Source organism: Anolis carolinensis, chromosome 2 (assembly GCF_035594765.1).
Source record: "Anolis carolinensis isolate JA03-04 chromosome 2, rAnoCar3.1.pri, whole genome shotgun sequence".
Classification (NCBI taxonomy): domain Eukaryota; kingdom Metazoa; phylum Chordata; class Lepidosauria; order Squamata; family Dactyloidae; genus Anolis; species Anolis carolinensis.
Window position 1 is genome coordinate 312,153,800 of NC_085842.1, and position 21,046 is coordinate 312,174,845.

Consider the following 21,046-nt stretch of genomic DNA (forward strand, 5'->3'; position numbering starts at 1 on the left):
AAGCAATAGGTTTTTTCCTATTTCCATTTCCAGTAATATTCAGGTGATGGAAAACAGGATATCCCCACTTATATGGTGAGTCCAGACAAGGCTAACAACATCAGCCTTCCAAGTATTATATTTAGCTTGTGAATTTAAGACTTAAGGAAGGCAGACATCTCTTTCTCTCTCCTGCTTACTGTCTCCTCTTGGAAGATGGGGCCCATTACGCTCCATTGTTTGTGCAGTCATAAGGTCTAGCAACTTAATGGGCTACTTAATATTTAAATGAGAGCAGCTGAAAATTGATGGCTGTGCCTAGGGAAGAAATGGAAGAGTGGAAAGAGTCAAGTCGCTTTTTAAAACTGTGGCTGCAGGCTTACTTAAAATGTTTTGTTTTAAATAACCATACACACAACAGTCACTTTTACACCATAAATTCCAGCTCTCATTCCATGTGCAGATTGCAAAGGGCATGTTGTCAGTGGTTGAATTTGATTTCATTTTTTTGGATAGAGCATTAAGGATGACATATAATGAGCCCCCGGTGGCGCAGTGTGTTAAAGCGCTGAGCTGCTGAACTTGCAGACCGAAAGGTCACAGGTTCAAATCCGGGGAGCGGAATGAGCGCCCTATGTTAGCTCCAGCTTCTGCCAACCTAGCATTTTGAAAAAATGCAAATGTGAGTAGATCAATAGGTACTGCTCTGGTGGGAAGGTAACGGCGCTCCATGCAGTCATGTCGACCACATGACCTTGGAGGTGTCTACAGACAACACCGGCTCTTCAGCTTAAAAATTGAGATGAGCACCAACCCCCGAGTTGGACACGACTGGACTTAACATCAGGGGAAACCTTTATCTTTACCTATAATGAGAGTTGATTTCTAAGGTTTTGTGTTTTGTTGTTTTAGGCATTTATATGTCTTTCTCCTAATAGCAGGATTCTAGTCAGCTAGCATCGTTGTTGTTGTTGTTATTGTTTTTTAAATATGTTTTATTGTAAATACCGGAGGAACAACAACAAAATCCATCAACATACACATCCAATCACATATTCTCGGTAACATTACACTTGCTAATTCCACTTTTATCTCCCATTTATGTCGAGTAGTTTATGTCGAGTAGTTTTGTTGTTGTTGTTGTTGCTGCTGCTGCTGTTGTTGTTGTTGTTGTTGTTGTTGTTGTTGTGTCTCCAAGTCACTTCCAGCCTATGGGGAATGTAAGGCAACCTTATTACAGGTTTTTCTTGACCAAAGTTGTTCAGAAGAGGTTCACCATTGCTTTCCTGTGAGGCTTTTTTTTCTCATGTCAGGAGCGGCTTCAGAAACTGCAAGTCACTTCTGGTGTGAGAGAATTTGTCATCTGCAAGGATGTTTCCCAGGGGATGCCTGGATGTTTCTCTGGGAGGCTTCTCTCATGTCCTTGCATGGGAAGCTGGAGCTGACAGATGGGAGCTCACCCCGCTCCCCAGATTCAAAGTTTAACCCATTGTGCCACCGGGGGCTCCTCTGAGGCTGAGAGAGTGTGACTCTATAGACCATAGTTTGAGTCCTCATTAGTCTATGGAAATTCACTGGGTGATCCTTGGGCACTGTCTCAACCTTAGACGAAGGAAAAGCAAACTTCCTTTGAACAAATCTTGCTCAGAAAACTCAGTGATAGTTTGCTCTAGGACTGAAATTAAATGAGAAACTATTTGAAGACATGCAGGAGCACAAAATATATACAACTTGACAAGGCTTGCTTTTGGAGTTGACGTGCTTAGAAATGGGCTTCATGTTTGTTTAGCTAAAATAATTCATATCAATATATGAGACGATATGGACTACTAAATATGTGACACAATTGTGTTTATGGGTGAGGCTGCGTTTGTTTTAGTCCTCAAGTTTGCATGTTTTCCTTTTGTAGTTCTAATAAGAATATTGCCTTTTTCACTGTGAAGGTTAAGACTTCTGTTCCTTAAAATGCTTTTTAATCTATTATGCTTGTTCTTGTGACAGCCATATAAAATGCAGATGTCTTCTACCTTCTTTACAGTAATCTTTTACAAATTATTTATCTCAGATATTTTATACTACAATTAGCATTGTCTATCAGCTCCAGCTCCATGCGGGGTCATGAGAGAAGCCTACCACAAGGATGGTAAAAACATCAAAAACCATCTGGGTGTCCCCTGGGCAACGTCCTTGCAGACGGCCAATTCTCTCACACCAGAAGCGACTTGCAGTTTCTCAAGTCGCTCCTGACACGAAAAAAATAAATAAATCCAAGGTCAACGTTAGGTTTCGTGGCTGATCAGAGATTTGGTCTCCAGAGTTGAACTTAGAAACTCAAGCCATCAAACAATGCTGGTTATGAGTCACAACATATTACAAATTGAAGATGATACACAACCTTTGAAACAAGTATAAATATAAAAATAATGTAATGTAATTCTATGGCCAGCTTCCAGTAAAAGTTGACCACAGAGTCATGCTGGGAGACCTTGACATTCCTACAGAGGTGTTCTCTTAAGTACACAAAAATAGCAAATTTGTTTTCATGATTTTTCATTTTCATGGAGATTCATTGTCTCTAACCGCAGAAAATGTGGAGGGTTGACTTTATAAGGCAGGCATGGGCAAACTTTGGCCCTCCAGGTGTTTTGGACGACAACTCCCACAATTCCTAACAGCCTATCGGCTGTTAGGAATTGTGGGAGTTGTCGTCCAAAACACCTGGAGGGCCAAAGTTTGCCCATGCCTGCAATAAGGCATCACCAGCCCATGCTGGTTTCTAGAGTTTTCCAGAGAGAACATTTTATCAAATTAGTAAACAATCAAATACCAAATGTCTAACCCCCAAATGTGGAGGACTGACTGTACTTTCCTCTCCAAGTTATAACAAGATCGGATTTTGCCATTAACAACATAGGAAGAGTGAGAGTTTGCAAAACGAGGCTAAAATTTAACAGCACCCCTTTAATTCTGATCAGAAACATGTGTTAGGGGAGGAGGGGACTCACCACTTGCCTATTTTTACTGATATTTTGTTGTTATTTATTTAGAACATTTCTCTACTGCCTCATAACATAAATTTCTCTGGGCAGTTTACAATAAATACACAGAAAAACAAATTCAGATGCAAAATAGAACACAAAAACGTAACATTGAAAACATTCAATAAAAAAGAAACAAAGCTTGCGGCAATGCTGAAATCATAAACACAGATTTTTAAAACCCAGAGTATTTCAGCTATTTAAAAGCTGAAAAAGCTAAAAGCACCAAAATGATCACATTGTCATGCCAATGTTTTTGGGAAAGCTGCCCCATATTTTGTAGACTGTTGTTGTAAATCTATAGGGGTTTCAGAGTAAGGTCTGTGAGAAAATTCATAAGATCTGGGTAGGTATACATACCCAATTTGGTGCTGGAAATAGCAACCTCCCAAGCCACTCACTATTTATTTGTTAATGTATACATTTGGTAACCTGTTAATGTATATATTTGGTAACCAGGAACAAGAAGTCTATATTAACCCTCTGTTTTCCCACTTTTCCAGCTGTTTCTAAAATGTCCCGGTTTCTTTCTTTCCCTTTCCTCTTTTGTCCTTAGTTTAGTTCTTTTGCTGCAAACTGAGTTCAAAGTGTAAAAGTGGTTTGCACCAAATTAATTTGTGAAGGAGGGAAAAGAGGAGTAATTTTGGCTATTAAAGTGCTTTAACCTCTCCAACATGTGTTCATTTCCTCAATCACTTTTGCCATCTTGACTACATTTGACCATATGTGTCTCGGTTTTCTCCTGTGAAATGTTGAACATTTGGGAACACAGAGGAGATATTTCAGTAATCTGGAGTGTATCAACACTACACAACTTGATACCACTCCAGTATACAGGTGAATCCTTGGATTTGGTGAGGTACTGAGAATAATAGCTGATAATCTGTATCAGCTAGTAAAGACCCTTCTACACTGCCATGTGATCCAGATTATCAAAACAGATAATCCACATTATTGGCTTTGAACTGGATTATGTGAGTCTACACTGCCATATAATCCAGTTCAAAGCAGATAATCTGGATTTTATATGGCAGCGTAGAAGGGGCCCTTAGTTAACTAACTGAACTATGTAACATCTCCTGGGCTAATACTTCCAATGATGGCAAAGTCCTTCACCTGGGTGCCGACCGTGAGCAGAATGGACTTTTTTCTCCCCATGCAGCTGATGACTGGTAAAGGAGTTATGACTGTGGCAATAATATCACCATTATGATTAAGTAGTGATAGTGAATACAAAACAGCTATTGTGGTTAACACAATAACCTCCTGCCAACCTAGCAGTTCGAAAACATGCAAATGTGAGTAGATCAATAGGTACCGCTCTGGCGAGAAGGTAATGGCGCTCCATGCAGTCATGCTGGCCACATGACCTTGGAGATGTCTATGGACAACGCCGGCTCTTCGGCCTAGAAATGGAGATGAGCACCAACCCCCAGAGTCGGTCACGACTGAACTTAACGTCAGGGGAAACCTTTACCTTTACCTATTGTTGTTAACTGTCTTCATTCTAATTTTGACTTAAGGTGACCCTATGAATGAGAGATCTCCAAATCACTCTATCTTCAACAACCCTGCTCAGATCTTGCAGACCCAGGGTCCTGGCTTTCTTGACTTAACCTATCCATCTGGAATGCGGCATTCCTCTTTTCCTGCTGCCTTTGACCTTACTAAGCATCCTTGCCTTTTCTACTTAGTCATCCATCTGTCCTCATGATATGGCCAAAGTACAACAGCCTCAGTTTAGTCATCTTGGCTTATAGGGAGAATTTGACCTGATTTGTGCTAGGAACCGCTTATTTGTCCTTTTAGAAGTCCAGAGTATCTGCAGAATACCCTTCCAGCACCATAACTGAAATGAATTGAATTCCTTTCTATCAACTTTTTTCATGGTGCTCCTTTCACAACCGTACATAGAAATTGGAAATACAATAGTATGAACAATTCTAACTTTAATATTGTGTGATCAGTTGTATCTTTCAAGATCTTTCATTCCTTCACAGCTGTCCTTCCAAGTGCTTGTCTTTTTCTGATTTTTTGCCTGCAGTCTTCACTTGAGTAACCCACGTGCCCTTCCCTAAACTACAAATCCAAGGATTCAATGGAATGGATGCATGAAAGTGGAATAATAGCGCTAGAATTTTGTAGTGTGAAAGGGCCGATGGACTTTGGAGAATTAGATATCACATTGTGACTAGTGAGTTTGGCATCATGGAATCTATAGTTTGATGAGGCACTGGCATCCTTTGGAAGAGAAGGCTAAAACCTTGTAAACTACATACCATTGGACCACGGGAGTTAGTGGGGTCAAACTGTATTAATTTTACAGTATAGATGCACCATACATTTATCCATCTGTGCAAGGTGGTCCTCTTTTTTAACTGTCTTTTACCTTACCAAACATTACTGTCTTTTTCACTGAGTTGTATCTTCTCATGATGTGACCAAACTATAGCAGTTTCAATTTAGACATCTTGGCCTCTAAGGAAGAGTTCTGACTTTATTTGCTCTTGGACCCATTTATTTGTCTTTTTGATAGCGCATGGTATCTACAGAACCTTTTTCCAGCACCACGTATCGAATGAATCCATTTTCTTCAGTTTTCTTCCTGGCCATTTACAAACATACATAGAAATCTGAAATCTGATGGCATGGACAATCTTGACTTTAGCATACGATATATCCTGTGGATCTGCCACTGATGCACTAATATAAACTGTGCATCTTTTATCTAACCAAAATTGAAGGAAAGCACTGATACATCTATTAGCCGGGAGAAGGCGGCTTGGTTCCTCCCACCCATGGAACAGCCAGTGGTGGAGAAACATCTGGACTCATTTTTCTCAATCACTGTTTGTTATGGATATGATCCAACCAATATTGTGCCATTGTAAGATTGTTGGCTCTGGTGGGGGTGTTAAATAGGGGCTTAAATTTCCCACTGAAATAAACGTAGCTCAGCATGATCGGTTGCCCTATGTTAGTACAGGACTCTTGTCTGCCTTGCACAGAACTTTGTTCAAAATCTGTGAGGCTTCCAGGTGGTCTTCCAGCCCAGCTCTAATTGGCCAGATCTGTTCAGTTACAGAATTGATTGGAGTTGTACATCCCTCTAGGTATTGTTGAACTGCAATTTCCAGCAGCCCTGTCTAGTACTGCCAATGTTGAGGAATGTTGGGTGTTATAGTCCAAAGACACCAGGAAGGCTGCATGAGAGCCACCTCTCTGCTGCAGCAAAGGCGTTGAGGCTGAATTCCATCATCATCATCATCATCATCATCATCATCATCATCATCATCATGGTATTTGGAATCCACAGGGGTTTGATTCCATGGGATCCCATTGATACTAAAATCCAGAGGGACTCCTGTGTTGCTGTTGTTGTTGTTGTTATTCGCCTCCTTCTCCTCTGCAATTCTACAGGTTAGGGGTAGTAGACTCAACAGTGTTTAACAACAAACCTGTGTTGACCATGTGGCAAAAGATAATATTCATTTTTCTTAAGCCAACCAAAAATGTGCAAAACCTACGATGGTAGCTGTTCCAAAGCTCACTGGCTTCTTCATCTGGCAAAAAAGCTGTGTAATTGGAAGTGAAATCAGGGAGGACTGATGAATGATTAATGCTCAAAGAGTTTTTTTTTAAATATATGTTTCCTTTATCCTTCCAGTCGTATGTTCCCTTAAGCAAAGTCAGATGCAGCTATGAATGAAAGGAGAGATGCACAGACAGATAACACAAATTCCCAAATGCAGAGGATAAAACATTGCGCAGGGAACTTCACTTATGCTGCTTCAGTGTGATAATAAAATCATAGTTGGAAGAGATCTCATGGATCATCCAGTCCACCCCCCACCAAGAAGCAGGAAAATTGCATTCAAAGCACCCCTGACAGATGGCCATCCAGCCTCTGTTTAAAAGCCTCCAAAGAAGGAGCCTCCACCACACTCTGGGGCAGAGAGTTCCACTGCCAAACAGCTCTAACAGTGGGGAAGTTCTTCCCAATGTTCAGGTGAAATCTTCTTTCCTGTAGTTTGAAGCCATTGCTCCGTGTCCTAGTCTCCAGGGCAGCAGAAAACAAGCTTGTTCCCTCCTCCCTATGACTTCCCCTCACATGATCTTCATCATGTCCCCTCTCAGCCTTCTCTTCTACAGGCTAAACATGCCCAGCTCTTTCAGCCACTCCTCATAGGGCTTGTTCTCTAGTCCCTTAATTATTTTAATCGCCCTCCTCTGGACACCTTCCAGCTTGTCAACATCTCCCTTCAATTGTGGTGCCCAGAATTGGACACAGTATTCCAGGTGTGGACTGACCAAGGCAGAATAGAGGGGGAGCATGACTTCCCTGGATCTAGACATTATACTCCTATTTATGCAGGCCAAAATCCCATTGGCTTTTTTTGCCACCGCATCACATTGTAGGCTCATGTTTAACTTGTTGTCCACGAGGACGCCAATATCCTTTTAACACGTACTGCTGTCGAGCCAGGCGTCCCCCATTCTGTATCTTTGCATTTCCTTTTTTCTGCCTAAGTGGAGTATCTTGCATTTGTCCCTGTTGAACTTCATTTTGTTAGTTTTGGCCCATTTCTCTAATCTGTCAAGATCATTTTGAATTCTGCTCCTGTCTTCTGGAATAATGGCTATCCCTCCTAATTTGGTGTCGTCTGCAAACGTGATGATCGTGCCTTCTAACCTTCATCTAAGTTGTTAATGAAGATGTTGAACAGAACCAGGCCCAGGACAAAAACCTGCAGCACTCCACTCCTGACTTCTTTTCAGGATGAAGAAGATGCATCTACATTGTAGAATGAATGCAGTTTAATGCTGCTTTGGCTGCTATAACTCAAAGCTATGGAATCATGGGGGTTGTAGTTCTGCAAGATCTTTAGCTTTCTATGCCAAAGAGCCCTGGTGCCTCACCTCCTAGGATTCCATACCATAGAGCCATAGCTGATATATTAGTGCCAAATTGCATTAATTCTACAGTGTAGATCAGGGGTCCCCAAACTTTTTAAACGGGGGGGCCAGTTCACAATCCTTTGGACCGTTGGAGGGCCGGACTATAGTTGGCCACCGAGCAATAAATAATAATAATAATAATAATAATAATAATAATAATAATAATAATAAAAAGAGGATTGGCAGAGACCCTTTGGGCCATTGAGTCCAATCCCCTTCTGCCTTTGTGCACCGAAAGCACAAGCACAGCACCCCTAACAGATGGCCACCCAGCCTCAATGTTAATAATAATAATAATAATAATAATAATAATAATAATAATAATAATAATAGGGTTTGGGAACACAATACTCCTGACCTCACAGTCGTGTTAAAAAACAAAGTATGGATTGTCGATGTTGCAATCCCAGGTGACAGTAGAACTGAGGAAAAACAACTGGAAAAGCTGACACGATATGAGGATTTAAAGATCAATTACAAAGACTCTGGCACAAGCCAGTCAAGGTGGTCCCAGTGGTGATCGGCACACTGGGTGCAGTGCCTAAAGACCTTGGCCTGCACTTAAACACAATCGGCACTGACACAATCCCCACCTGCCAGCTGCAGAAGGCCACCTTACTGGGATCTACGCGCATTATTCGCCGATACATCACACAGTCCTAGACACTTGGGAAGTGTCCGACGTGTGATCCAATACAACAGCCAGCAGAGTATGTGCTGTGGACTCATCTTGTTGTATGTCAAATAATAATAATAATAATAATAATAATAATAATAATAATAATAATAATAATAAGGGTTGTAAGAGAAGAAGAGACCCCTTGGGTCATTTAGCCCAACCCCCTTCTGCCCTTGTGCCGTGGGGGCCGGATAAATGGCTTCGATGGGCCGCATCCGGACCCGGGCCTTAGTTTGGGGACCCCTGGTGTAGATGCACCTTCAGACTGAATGTTGGGCTTTGTGCACAAAATTGCCAGCTTAGTAACTCAATCAAAGGGCAAGAAGACTTTTTGCCAGTCTTAACAATCTCAGAAGTGAAAAGAGTTTTGGATTATATCTTTGGCATGTGTTTGTTTGTGGGGTTTTGCTTTGTCACACCCTGGTGCCGTTAGTAAGACAATTAGTTTAACAGTTGCCTGGCTCCAGCTGTCTGCCAAATTCTGAATTGCATTGCAAATTAACCTGAGTTTATCACTCACCATTAACTCTTCAAAGGCACTTGTGGAACAAGGTTTCCACCAACATCCCCTTGGGAAGTGCAAGTCTGGAAATACAGGTTTGGGCAACATGGAGGCTTCTATCATTTCTTGCGGACAGGATATCAGGGACAAGAAAGTGTCTGGCTCCATATTAACCACTGTAATTTTTCCCAATTTAATAATAAATTGGAATGCCCCTGCAAGTACATGGAGTGGTGCGAGTGATTTTCTTTCAAATTTCTGGATCGCAATGAACCAACACGTTTTGATTTGCCATACCTTAAGAAGCTTTTAGCCCGAATGCATGTGGAAACAGGTGCCTCTGAATGGAGCAGGATGTCTATATCAGATAAAGAGAGGAGCAAGTCACTTTGCTGTCCCATTATCTAGGTCATCAAGCCATCCTACTGATGAAAAATGAATGGGTTGTGAAGTTCAGTACATTCCAATATTGGAATGAGGAAGTGGGCCAGAAGAATTATAGACACTTTGAAGGCTTGGGGCTAATGCCCAAAATACTCACACAGGCACACACCTTTTTCCAGAGAGTTGGACCCAGACAGCTTTAAACAGGGAATCAACTATCCCATATCTCCTGGAAGAATGTATTGGCTTGCCAGATCTGTCCAGACGAGTTCCTTATTTGTGTTGGTAGATCTCAGACAGATTTAAAGTAAATATCTGCTGCCTCAGAGGAGTGAAACAAGGACTTGAAGACAGGGCTGTCCCAGTCTTTGTTTGTTGTCTGAATTGAAGTGAAACATCCTTCAATATGCATGAAAAAAGACTCCACCTAAACATTAGAAAGAACTTCCTGATGGTAAGAGCTGTTCAGCAGTGGAATATGCTGCTCCAAAGTGTGGTGGAAGCTCCTTCTCTGGAGGCTATTGAAGCAGAGGCTGGATGGCCATCTGTTGGGAGTGCTTTGATTGTATGACCGGGGGGGGGGGGGGGCTTGGACTGGATGTCCCCTTTGGTCTTTTCCAACTCTACAATTCTATCCCCACACCCACTCCACATATATAGGACAGATTGTTAATTTCAAACCCCTTTTCTGGAGCTGTTATAATACAGAGGTGCATTTACACTATAGAACGAACACAGTTTGAACACAATTTTAAGTGTCATAGATCAAGACTATGGAGTCATGGCAGTTGTAGTTTTACAAGGTCTTTACAAAGTTGACATCACTGCACACGAAAGAGAACAGGTAGGACGCATGTCACTACCAAAGACTGTGTTGTTGTTGTTTCCTGGGCCACCTCAGCCCAGAAAATAAGATGGCAGTGGGGACAGTTACAGCTCAATTGTCCTCACAGGCCTAAGTTGGGGGAAAGTCCAAATTCTGTAGCAGAAGTGGGACTTTCCCTTGATTTTGGATAATGTGGGGCAACATGACATTAAAGTTTAGCCACATGGTGTTGATCCTTATCTACATAGTCAGTGTAGATGTGGCCCTAGGGATTCCTCTAGAGTAGGCATGGGCAAACTTTGGCCCTCCAGGTGTTTTGGACTTCAACTCCCACAATTCCTAACAGCCAGCAGATATACTTGCAGGAGCACCTCAGCAAGCGAGAGTCCAAACGTGGCAGGCTAAAACCCGGAACCTCAAGCCATGGCTGATACTGAATGAGAGACTCCCTCCTGGGCACACAGAAGACTGTGCAACTTGGAAGGCGCTGAACAGACTGCGCTCTGGCAACACGAGATGCAGAGCCAACCTTAAGACATGGGGCCACAAAGTGCAGTCCAGGACATGCAAGTGTGGAAAAGCGCAAACCACAAGCCACCTATTACAATGCAGCCTGAACTCTGCCACATGCACAATGGAGGGCCTTCGTACAGCAACACCAGAAGCACTCCAAGTGGCCAGCTACGGGTCAAAGGACATTTAGGATAATGGCAAGTTTTAAACTTTGTATTTTTAAATATTTTACAACTTGTACCCTTGGTTCGCTTCTGACACAATAAATAAATAAATCGACTACTTCAGGGGCAGTTATTATTATTTATTTTTATCATCATCATTGCAATTATTATTTTATTAATGAAAGTGGGAGGATGAAAAACAAATCTAGCAACACCTCATTGAAGATTAAATGATCTATACAGTAGTCTCTCACTTACCCAACACTTGCTTATCCAACATTCTGGATTATCCAACGCATTTTTGTAGTCAATGTTTTCAATACATTGTGATATTTTGTTGCTAAATTCGTAAATACAGTAATTACTACATAGCATTACTGCATATTGAACTACTTTTTCTGTCAAATTTGTTGTATAACATGATGCTGTGGTGCTTAATTTGTAAAATCACAACCTAATTTGATGTTTAATAGGCTTTTCCTTAATGCCTCCTTATTATCCAACATATTCGCTTATCCAACATTCTGCCAGCCCGTTTATGTTGGATAAGTGAGACTCTACTGTATTTCAGTATTGATTATTATTATTATTATTATTAAAAAAGGAAAAGGAGTGAAAAGTAACCTAGCAGGACCTTTAATATTATCCTCCCTATACTTAAGCACAAGCATTTGTACTGCTTATAATTATGATTAAAAAGGAACAGGGAGGGCGGGGGGAACCTAGCAGCACCTTTAAGATTAGCTGATCTGTATTTTAGCAGGCGCACTTATAGTCCTGATTATTATTATATTATGAAAAACCTAACCTAACAGCACCTTTAATATTCACTGATCTACATTTTAGCATGAGTATTTGTAGCACTGAATATTATTATTATTATTATTATCAAAAATGGAAAGAGGAGGATGTAAAAAGAAATGCCCCTAGCAGTATTGAGTCTGATTTTTATTCTCCAGCATTAGCTTTGAAGTCCATCAACCCACTTCCTCGGGTGTCCTGAATATTTGTTATTATTGTTGATGTTCTTTCCCCCGAGATTTCCTTTTCGACCGAGTTCGCTTCCTTCCTTCCTTCGCCTCCCTTGGACTTCAGGAATTAAAAGGGAGGAAAAAATAGCTTCCAGCAACCCGATGCCGCCTTTGCGCAATACAATCGCTGGGTGTTTTTTTTCCTCCTTCTTTGCTTTTTTTAAAAAATCAAAAAGCGACAGGGTGTCTAGACGCCCACGTGATAAGAGAGGACGGGGAGAGAGAGAGAGGCGGCGAGGAGGAGGAGGAAAGGAGAGAATTGGAGAGGAGGAGGAGGAGAGTGGGCCACTGCGCAGTCGGAAAGCTACCCAAAGCCAGGCGGGAGAAGGGGGAGAAAGAGAGGAAGAGGAGGAGGAGGAGAAGCCTGGCTTGTGGGGAGGGGACAGGAGAGACCCCAGCCCACATTAGCAGCCCCTCGAAAGAAGTCCAATCCCTTTTCCTAGTTGCCTTGGTACGCAAGAACAGATCGGCCGCAGAGTTTGCGACGAGGGCGCACAAGCCGTGCGTAAAAAGGACTGGCGCACAAGCTGGGAGGGGGGGGGGACCTCTTTCCCGCCTCTCCCCTTCTTTGTAAAAAACCAAACCCAACATTGCATGGCACTCATTCGATTCTGGAAAGGCTCCTCTTTCTATTCATGCCCGCATAAGCCTCTGAAGTGAGGTCGGCTCGAAAAAAGGAAGGGAGGAAAGGTTGGAGAGTAAAGCGAGGCCAGGGCGCACGGCACGCCTCCTTCTGTTTGCTTCCACTCCTTGCGCTTGGAGAGGAGGAAGAGGAGGGAGGGAGGGAGGGAAGGGAGGAAGCCCGGGCCAAAGGAGAGCTCTGGGTCTCCCCTTCTCCTCCTCCTCCCTCCCTGTTGTATGTGTGTGTGTGTGTGTGTGTGTCGTCTCTGTGTGTGTCGACAGAGGCGCTGCTCCGGCTGGAAGGAGGGCGCAGACAGCCGTCAGAGGAAGGAGAAAGAAGGAGGCGCGGAGGGAACCGCATTGGAGAGAGAGAGAGAGAGAGAGGGAGGGAGAGAGAGAGACGCAGACACACACACACAACACACACACAGGCAGAGACAGGCGGCTTGGCTGGCGACACTGCCCCCGCCTGTCATTCCTGGGTCTCTCTCCTGCCTCCTCGCCGACTTCTTCTCGGGCACCGCGGCGTTTCCTCTCCTCCTCCTTCGCCTTTTCTTTCCCCCTTTCCTTTCCTCCGTCCCCTCCCCTCCCACCTCTTTTTCCTTCCACCGCTCTAAGGAGATTGTGGGGGAGAACTTGGCACCGAGGAAGCCTCGCTCTTGTCTTCAGTGCCGAGGAAAGGAAGGGAAGGAAGGCAGGCAGGCGAGGAAGGAAGCCTTTCCAAGAAGGTGGCTTTGCACGGAGAACTCCATTCTCTCCCTGCGATGCTGCTGCTGCTTTGGAGGAGAAGAAACCCCCCACTGTAGAAGCCCCTCTCCCTTCTCACCAAAACCAAGACGCAGAAAACAAGGCACGGATTTCTTTTGGGCTGGATGAGAGATACCTCGGTGGATTTTTTTTTACAGACTTGAAAAATAATATTTTTTGTTCCTACATCTGAGCTGGACCAGGTTCTATACATATACCTACATTAAAATCTATAGGTTGTTGTATGTCCTTTGACAACACATCAATCTATAGGTTTCTCTGGAAGGATTGTGCGCCGAGGCTCTGAGAAGCGTGTGCCTGGCCGGAGAGGGCGACTTTTCTTTCTTTCCTTCCTTCCTTCTTTCGCAGCCCCTTTTTTTTTCTTTTCCTCGGGGGCGGGGGTGGCTCCAAGGAGGAGGAGGGAACTCAACCACGCAACTCACTCCTCCATCCTCACTTGGGAGAAGAAGAAGAAGGACGAGAGCAAGAACCCCCATTGGAAATACACCTCTGCTTTCTTCCGTCCAGGATTGGATTTCTTTCCAGGAGAGGCTAGCGAGGGCATGGTGCTGCCTCTTGGCGCACGACGAGCCCGGCTTTGACTCTTTGAAGAGGGAAGGAAGACAAGGCGACTGAAAGAGAGAGAAAAAGAGAGAGAGAAAGGAAGGCCCGGCGCTTCGTCCGTCTCCCCGGACTGTGTGGTTCGGATCCTGTGGATGTAAAGGCGGCTTGTTTCTTCCTTCTCTCCTTCCTTCCTTCGAGGGCCTCTCTTTCCTGGCCAGGCTCTCTCCCTCCGCGGCCCCCATCATTTCAGGCTGCTGGCCCTGGCTGCCTGGACTCGCGCCCCGGATCCTTCATGAGTTGCGGACGGCATGCCCGCTGCTTAGCCGGGGAGCGCCCTTCTTCTCGTCCCGCATGTTCAGGACCAAACGCTCGGTGCTCGTCCGGAGACTCTGGCGGAGCCGTGCCCCGGGAACAGCGGCGACTGGGGGGAGCGGAGGCGGCGGAGGAGGAGGCGGAGGAGGCGGCTCCAGCGGCGGCGCAGGCGACGAGGAAGGCGGCGGGGAGCTGGGCGAGGGCGCGCTGGATCCCCGGGCGCATGGAGGCGGCGGCGGCGGCGGAGGGAGCCGGGTCTGCTGCCTGGGCAAAGGCGGCGGCAAGGCCCCCAAGGGCCCCCACGCGGGCGGGTCGGAGGCGGAGCTGAAGGCCCTGACCCACGCCGTGCTCAAGCGGCTGAAGGAGAAGCAGCTGGAGGCGCTGCTCCAGGCCGTGGAGTCCCGCGGCGCCACCCGCTCCGCCTGCCTCCTCCTGCCCGGCAAGGGCGACGCCAGGCTGGGGCCCCACTGGTACTCGCTCCCGCTCCTCCTCGGGAAGGTCTTCCGATGGCCAGACCTCCGGCCCGGCGCCGAGCTCAAGCGCCTCCCCGCCTGCGAGTCCTACGGGAAGGCGCCCGGGCCCGAGCCCCTCTGCTGCAACCCCTTCCACCTCAGCCGGCTCTGCGAACTCGGTAGGCGGATTGGAGGGGGAAGGGGAGGGCGGGGGGCCCCTTTCGCCTCTGCTCCCCGCGCTCTTCCCCTACGTCCTCCCTTGCTTCTTTGTCCATTTCTTCCATTATTTCTCTCTCAATTTCTTCCCCCATTCTTTCCCTATCCCTTTCTATTCTTAGTAATATAAACACATGGGAAAGGGGAGCCCCCCCCTTTCTTTCGCCTCTGCTTCCCCCGCTCTTCCCCTACGTCCTCCCTTGCTTCTTTCTCAATTTCTTCCGTTATTTCTCTCTCAGTTTCTTCCCCCATTCCTTCCCCATCCCCTTCAATTCCTAGTAATATAAACACATGGGGGGAAGAGGAGCCCCCCTTTCTTTCGCCTCTGCTTCATCCACTTTTCCCCTACGTCTTCCCTTGCTTCTTACTCCATTTCTTCCACAATTTCTTTCTCAATTTCTTCCTCCATTCTTTCCCCGTCCCCTTCAATTCCTAGTAATGTAAACACATGGGAAAGGGGAGCCCCCCTTTCTTTCGCCTCTGCTTCCCCCGCTCTTCCCCTACGTCCTCCCTTGCTTCTTTCTTCGTTTCTTCCACTATTTCTCTCTCAATTTCTTTCCCCGTCCCCTTCAATTCCTAGTAATGTAAACACATGGGAAAGGGGAGCCCCCCCCCATTCTTTCGCCTCTGCTTCCCCCACTCTTCCCCTACGTCCTCCCTTGCTTCTTTCTCCATTTCTTCCACTATTTCTCCCTCAATTTCTTCCCCCATTCCTTCCCCGTCCCTTTCAATTCCTAGTAATGTAAACACATAGGGGGAAGAGGAGTCCCCCCTTTCTTTCGCCTCTGCTTCCCCCACTCTTCTCCTACGTCCTCCCATGCTTCTTTCTCCATTTCTCCCACGATTTCTCTCTCTATTTCTTCCCCCATTCTTTCCCCATCCCTTTCTATTCCTAGTAATGTAAACACATAGGAGAACGGGACCCCCCCCCTTTTTTTCGCCTCTGCTTCCCCCACTCTTCCCCTACTCCTTCCCTTGCTTCTTTCTCCGTTTCTTCTCTTGTTTCTTCCACTATTTCTTCCCCCGTCCCTTTATATTGCTAGTAATGTAAACACTGCTGTCTCCAGCTTAAACGCTGCCAATGCATTTCAGGTGGGAAGTCGCAATGGGGTGCTCCTTTTCGCCTCTGCTTCCCCCACTCTCCCCCTGCTTCTTTCTCCATTTTTTTCATTATTTTTCTCTCAATTTCTACCCCCATTCCTTCCCCATCCCCCTTCTATTCCTAGTAATGTAAACACATTAGGGGTAAGGGGAGGGAGTCCATCCCTTTTGCCACTGCTTCCCCCACTCTTCCCCTACTCCTTCTTCTGGTTCTTTTTCCATTTGTTTTCACTATTTCTCTCTCAATTTCTTTCCCCATTCCCTTCTATTGCTAGTAATGTAAACACTGCTGTCTGCAGTTTAAAACCCTGCCAATGCCTTTCAGATGGGAAGTTGCAATGGGGCTTGCCACTGTTTCTCCCACTCTTCCCCTGCACCTTTCTCCATTTCTTCCCCTGTTTCTTCCATTATTTCTTTCTCCATTTCTTTACCACTTCTCCCTACATGTCTTCATTTCTTCACCCATTTCTCCATTCCTTCCTTCATTTCTTTCCCTATTTCTTCTCCCATCCCTTTCTATTCCTAGTCATGTAAACACATGCTTTAATGTCCTGTCTGCATCTTATGCATTCAGGTGGGAAGTTGCAAGCCCTTTGGCCAAGGCTGCCATCAGTCAGCTTTGTGGGTCTGGATTTGTGGGTCCACTTCGAGCCCATCTCCATGTCTTTCATAGTACTTGTGTGTGCCTTTCATTCTCAGGATATGTCTGTGTAAATAAGGCATGGGCAAACTTGGGCCTTCCAAGTGTTTTGGACTTCAACTCCCACCATTCCTGGCCTCAGGCCCTTTCCTTTTCCCCCTCAGCCGCTTAAGCGGCTGAGGGGGAAAAGGAAAGGGCCTGAGGCCAGGAATGGTGGGAGTTGAAGTCCAAAACACCTGAAATTTGCTCATGCCTGGTGTAAATGCTGCAAATACATGTTGGACCAAAAAGTCACCAAAGGGTTTCAGTCTTGTTTTCTTCTTAACTTATAATGCTACAGCATCATGTACACAGTATATATATAAGGGAATAACATCTTGCCAAACTTTTTGAAAAGTTGTTAAAAGTTCCAGGCACCTTTGTGCATAGAAGTTGCAGACCTCACAAGGCTGGACAACAGGATTTGTGGGTCCTCTTGGAGGCAGGATTGCCTTGAACTTAACTTCCCTGTTGCCTCTTTTTTGGGGGAGGAATGGGATGCTGGGTTATAAGACTGGAAAGGGCAACCATTTTCATTTGCAAAGTAAGCAAGCAAGTAAGTCACTTTTGAGGCCTACAGAGCCAAAGATGCCTTTGCAAATGAAAATTGTTGCCCTTTCTAACCTTACAACCCACCATCCCATTCCTCCCCAAAAACTTTCGAGAAACTGAAAACTTTTGAGAAATGTTACCCAAAAGTAATGTTTTGCCATGCGCCCCAGCCATGGAACAAATATTGTATATTTTAGACTCCCCGTATGCATCTTGGTTGTACTAAATGAGTAAATAAGTAAACAAGGGAAAAGGAAAAAAAAATTCTTGGGAGTGTTTTAATTCCAGCCTTGAAAGATGCCGGAGGGAAACTTTGCATAAGAAGTATATCATACAGAGAGACTTCCAGTTTGCGGACTCTGTGTTTATGTGTCACAAGGAAGGAGGAGAGCATGAAGCAAGTAACTTTTGGGATGAGTTTTTGTGAAATATTACAAAAAGAAACACAACATATTCCTCAATCTTTGGGACATTGTTTTGTAAAACTGTGAGGACTGTAAATACTCTACAAACAACCAGAATTCCTTTGTCCTAGAGTTAACATTTTGCTAAAATACATATAAAAGGGACTGGGTGGGTTTGTTGAAATCCATCCTGGGATCTGTTGCTTTTCCCTCCGGCTCTGCAGCCCAGCCAGAGGTTTGCAAAAGGAATCCAAGCCTTGACTGCTTTTGAAGTCCTCTCCATGTCCCCCCCTCCTTCTTTCAACTCTCTATAATATAGAAGGGAAAACACATAATTTCCAGGCACCAGTTTGAAGGCTTGCTTCCTTCCCTCTTCCGGGCAGCTTGCCTTGGGTTTGGGGTTTTCAAATTGGGAGGGAGGGGAGAGAAAGAAAGAAAGAATGGAGAGATTGAGAAAATGTAAGCACAACATGCCTGGAATCCTCAGTGACAAACTTGGGTTATTGTTGTGAAGTTCACAGCTTGCATCAATGTGTTGGAGGGCACACAGAAATGCTTTGGTGTGTTTAGAACTAGTCACAACTAATCTCAAGTTTTAAATAAGTTTGATAGGTGTGAGTTTCCATCAGAAAAGTACAGCCATGTACAAACTAGTTCAGGCATGGGCAAACTTTGGCCTTCCCTCCAGGTGTTTTGGACTTCAACTCCCACAATTCCTAACAGCCTACCGGCTGTTAGGAATTGTGGGAGTTGAAGTCCAAAACACCTGGAGGGAAGGCCAAAGTTTGCCCATGCCTGAACTAGAACTTAGTAGTTGCTTTGGAGAGGATTGGGGAGAGGGAAAGAAGAGAAGGAGGAAAAAGAGGGAGGCAAATGTGAGCCTGGGTGGTGTATGCACAGCTTTCTGCCCCTTTCTCTGTCCTCCCAGCCCCCTTTTTTCTTCCTCCTCCTCCTCCCTTGGCTCCCTGTGCCCTGTTTAAATGTGCCTGCAGTGAAGCTGGCCTGGGATTATCAGGGAGCCGGGATCAGTGGGTGATTTCCAGAGCTGGAGAGCTGAGCTTTGCAGCCAAGGAGGCCCCGGTCGAGACAGCCAGAGGAGCAGATAGCACCAGAGACTGGCGCCAGCAGGCCCCTTTTGTTTATCTGACAGTTAAATATCAAGGCAATCGCCGCCTGGCTTGCCCTGCCTCCAACCTCCACAGCTAAGACAAACAGTTTGGCTACAAGAATGCCACTCTTATCATAAGTTCCTATCTTTTTTCCTCTCCCCCTTTCTTTATCCCCCCCCCCCCTCTCTCCCTTCTCATGGCTCTGCTTTTATTTAATCTCTCTTTTTCTAATTCCAGAGTCTCCCCCTCCTCCTTACTCCAGATACCCAATGGATTTTCTCAAACCAACTGGTAAGTAGGCTGTTCTTTCCTAATTTTTCTCTTTGTAGTGGAGAATGGGACGCTTCTTTCCGTCCCACAGTAATGTGTATTGTTATTATTATTGCTATTAATAATGTTATCGTTGTCGCCGTCAGAGATTCCACTGGTTTATTTTTGGATTTATTTTCTGGTTTGTTGCCGTAGCACTGCTGCACACTTAAAATCGTGAGCTGAGCAGTCCCTATTAAGATAAGTGGGATTTGCTCCTGAATTTTAAGGGTGGGCTGTGGGATTCCAGCCTTTGTTCTTAAAAGCCTATCAAACTTTACAAGATTCCTGTAGCAGATCTTTCTCAGACTGTCTCTTCCTTGCTTGGAAGAAAGTCAGGCAAGGCTCGCTTCCAGCCAGATAAAGGCAGAGGAATAAATATATTTATGTTGAAGACCAAAACAGAGGTTCTACAGGAACAACAACAAAGTTTATTTTTTAAATATAGAGAACTGAATTCAGTGAGGTGGAATTTCAAGTTTTAGTATAGATAGAACTATAATCTATGTCTTTCTGTTTCTGTCTTTAAAAAGATAAAGGAAAATAAAGCATGTGCCTGTTAATACGGAGAACACATACCTTCATGTCACCGTAGCACTTCATTTATCACATTAGGAGAAGGAGTAAGGAAAAGGGACTGAATTGATGGATAATGGAATGAGTTAAATTCCAAGTCAGACCCATTCCCTGAAACAGACCCACTTGTTATTTGAGTTTTTGAGGGAGAAATTGTCTGCAATTAAGGCACAATAGAGCATTGCAAAAAATTATGAAGAGGCTCACAGATGTTTATAGCTCTGTGTCTCTCTGCATGCTTGTTGCTTGTAATTGAGTGGCAGGCTGCCAGGGCAGAAGACCATTCGAGGCTGGCACCAAGCTCTGTTGCGGTTGTCTGCATCAACTTTTGGCTGGCAGCAGGCTCACCCTCAGCTAGATAAATAGGCTGGCATTGTGGAGCCCAGAAAGAGAGAGAGAGAGAGAAAGGCAGAGACAGAGAAAGGAGAGAGGGGTTTGGTGAAAACTGGACAGAAACATGGATGAGGTTTCCAGGGGAGAGGAATGAAATTCTTCCAAGGCCGATTCATATTTCCTCTGAAGATTTAAAGGCCCCAAATACAGAGTGTTTATTGATTATGTCTTGATGTCAGAAAGGGAAAAGCTGCACGTTGTATGGTTTGAGAGTTTTTAAAATAGTAAAGGCCCAATTTCAGGTTGTAAGTAATCTTTCTCACCTCTTGTCCTCCTGCTCCAAAAGGGAAAAAAAAACCCAATCTGTTGTTATTGTTTAACTCCCTGGAACTTTTTACTTTTTTGTCATATTTGGACATTGTCAGTTACCAAGAGGTTGAAGTGCAAAGTTTCAGCCAGAATTGGATTTCGTTTTCGAATTTTTAAGTTCCTTATGGACAGGAAACCTTGTAAACCTCCATATAAGACATGTTGTAGTACAGATGGATAATGTATGAATTAGGAGTGGAATCTAGCCTTTGCTGTGAATTCATTATGAGATCTTCTCAGACTTAGAGTCTCTCGCCCATGTCTTAAATATAAATGAGAGATCATAATACTGTCTTACCATTTAAGGTTGTTCAAGTCAGTTCATGTATATAAAGCACTCTGGCCACTTGAACCTGTGGATTTTTTGAACCTTTCCCATGAGTTGCCTTAGCTTGGTGGGACCTGTTGTCCAAAACGTCAGAAGAACACTAACCAAATGTTAAGGTGGTCATACCAAATATAATTAACGAATTTGCTTCAGAAATTGGTATTCATATGGATGGTAATTTGGCAATTCTGGTGTTTATCCCCTTAGTTGGATTTATTTGCTGTGAGTACATGTCCCTGAAGACACTGGTTCTTACATCTGAGTAGACATGCTTAGAACCGCTGCATGTAGCAACGTAT

The 21,046-nt window shown here is 44.6% G+C and overlaps 1 protein-coding gene across 1 annotated transcript in view; it reads left to right on the top strand.

Annotated features, from left to right (window-relative positions):
• The first annotated feature begins 12,932 nt into the window (after positions 1-12,932).
• smad7 (SMAD family member 7) overlaps positions 12,933-21,046 on the top strand; it is a 58,993-nt gene continuing 50,879 nt past the window's right edge. Inside the window, exons 1-2 of the mRNA XM_062972566.1 lie at positions 12,933-14,950; positions 19,070-19,123. Coding sequence (XP_062828636.1) covers positions 14,359-14,950; positions 19,070-19,123 — 646 coding nt within the window. The 5' untranslated portion in view covers positions 12,933-14,358. The remainder of the gene's footprint in view (positions 14,951-19,069; positions 19,124-21,046) is intronic.